The sequence below is a fragment of the Ascaphus truei genome, chromosome 3 (genome assembly GCF_040206685.1).
Source record: "Ascaphus truei isolate aAscTru1 chromosome 3, aAscTru1.hap1, whole genome shotgun sequence".
Classification (NCBI taxonomy): Eukaryota; Metazoa; Chordata; class Amphibia; order Anura; family Ascaphidae; genus Ascaphus; species Ascaphus truei.
The window spans coordinates 419,709,760-419,711,591 of NC_134485.1; the positions used below are offsets into that span (position 1 = coordinate 419,709,760).

At 39.5% G+C, this 1,832-nt stretch overlaps 1 protein-coding gene across 1 annotated transcript; it reads right to left on the reverse strand.

Annotated features, from left to right (window-relative positions):
• Nucleotides 1-225: 225 nt before the first annotated feature.
• Nucleotides 226-1,190, reverse strand: LOC142490804 (odorant receptor 131-2-like). Its single transcript, XM_075593227.1, has one exon. It carries the CDS (start codon nt 1,153-1,155, stop codon nt 226-228), a length of 930 nt encoding a protein of 309 aa, XP_075449342.1. The 5' UTR covers nt 1,156-1,190.
• Between the last annotated feature and the right edge of the window lie 642 nt (nt 1,191-1,832).

Genomic DNA, 1,832 nt, shown 5'->3' on the forward strand with positions numbered 1-1,832 from the left:
TAGTGAAAAGTGTGCGAGTTTGCGAGCTGTGTATTAATCCTGGTCCCGTACACACATCACGTGCTCACAGGTGTGCCGTACTTGACAATTTTTTTTACTGATGTATTCTATGCAGGGTTTTCAAAATCTCACAGGTTTCTTCTTCATGTGTATTGAAGCATGTGTACTAAAAGTCAAGCGGGTCGCAAACTCTTGACCTTGTACACTGTAAGGTCGCTGGTGGGTCTATCCTAAAGCGATTGCTGAAGAGTGCCACTTTATTATATATTTACGAAACACTTCATCCCTAATCCCATAAATGAAAGGACTGAGAAACCGAGGCAGACACATGAATAGGAGGAAGTTTGTTATAGGAAAAAAAGCAAAATAATCTTTGAGGTATATCTCCGTAAAATGAGAGGTGAAAGCGGACATGCATAACAGGAGCTGGAAAGCGTGGAGTATGACTGTTTTCCCAGCCTTGAAAGCAGATGATTTGTTTGAACTAAGCTTCCGTGCAATCAGCATGATCCTGATGTACGTGTACACGATTATTAGTCCCACCATGGTAAAGCTGAAGATGAAGATGATGGATTTTATGGTGTTTTGCACTTGGGTCTTTATCCATGTTGCCCGACCACAAATCCCACTGAGAGAGAAAGACTTTGTCTCAACTGAGGAGCTCAGGGCAATGAAATCAGCAACACAAGTGCTGAATCCCACGGCCCATATGATTGCAATGGCAGCATGAGATCTCTGTGTGGTGCAAAGCTGTGCATGTCTTAGCGGGTAGCAAATGGCTACATAGCGTTCAAGAGACATGACTGCCAGGTAATAGGGGGTGGCCATAAAGGAAGTTAAGGATAGAATCACTAAGACAATGCATAATGGCACAGGGAGGTTTATCACGTATATGTTAAACACCACCAGAAAAAAACCCAGGATGAGATACAGTGTGTCATTAATGAGCATATAGACAAAAAGGACATAGCGAGTGTTCTCTCGAATATGAGCTGTGGTAAAGTAGACACAGAGTATAATTGTAGGGAAGTACAAGAAGATGCAGAAGCAGAGGACCAACAATATTAGATAAGCCATCCTCAGACTCTCAATGTTCTTGTTGCTATCGACGGACACTTGGGTGATATTGCTGTGCAGAGCCGTAGAGTTCGCCATTTGCTGAATGACCGCGGCTGGGTTTTCTTGAGGTTTTCAAACTTGTAACAAAAAACAAACAAAAATAAGATTATGATCAGCGTAGAACTCTAAATCGCTCCAAAAGCGTGAACGTGTTGCAACATCTTATTTTGTTATTGCTCGGTTTTTCCTTTTAAAAACAAAATCCATACTGTACTTGCAGTAAATAATTAAAAAGCAAAGACAGCGGAAAATAGTCTTCAATGAAAAGGACTAATCTGATTTGTACAGACAGTCACATTATAAAGAGCAATAAAATGTTCTTTTCTTGCCATTTTACGCTTTTTGGATAATGAGAAGAGCTGGCAGGTATACCCTATATTCAATATGGTAAGAAGCTAACAACATGAATGGTGCATCAAAATTCCCCTGAGTGGAAGTTGATGCATCCTTAACTTTACACCAACAATACCTCTCAGTAGCCTAGATACATGCACATCTGTTAAAACTGAGTTTATATCGCACCGATAACATTTTATGATGGAATTAATCAAGATTGAGGTATTAATATACCAGGTGCACGAAGTCACGATGTGGGAATGAATGTGACCATTAATAATGTGTTAATCACTGCATCTTGATCACTATAATAATATTTATATCATAGCTTTTTGTAATATATATTATTACAGAACCCTACGGTAGAAATAACATGA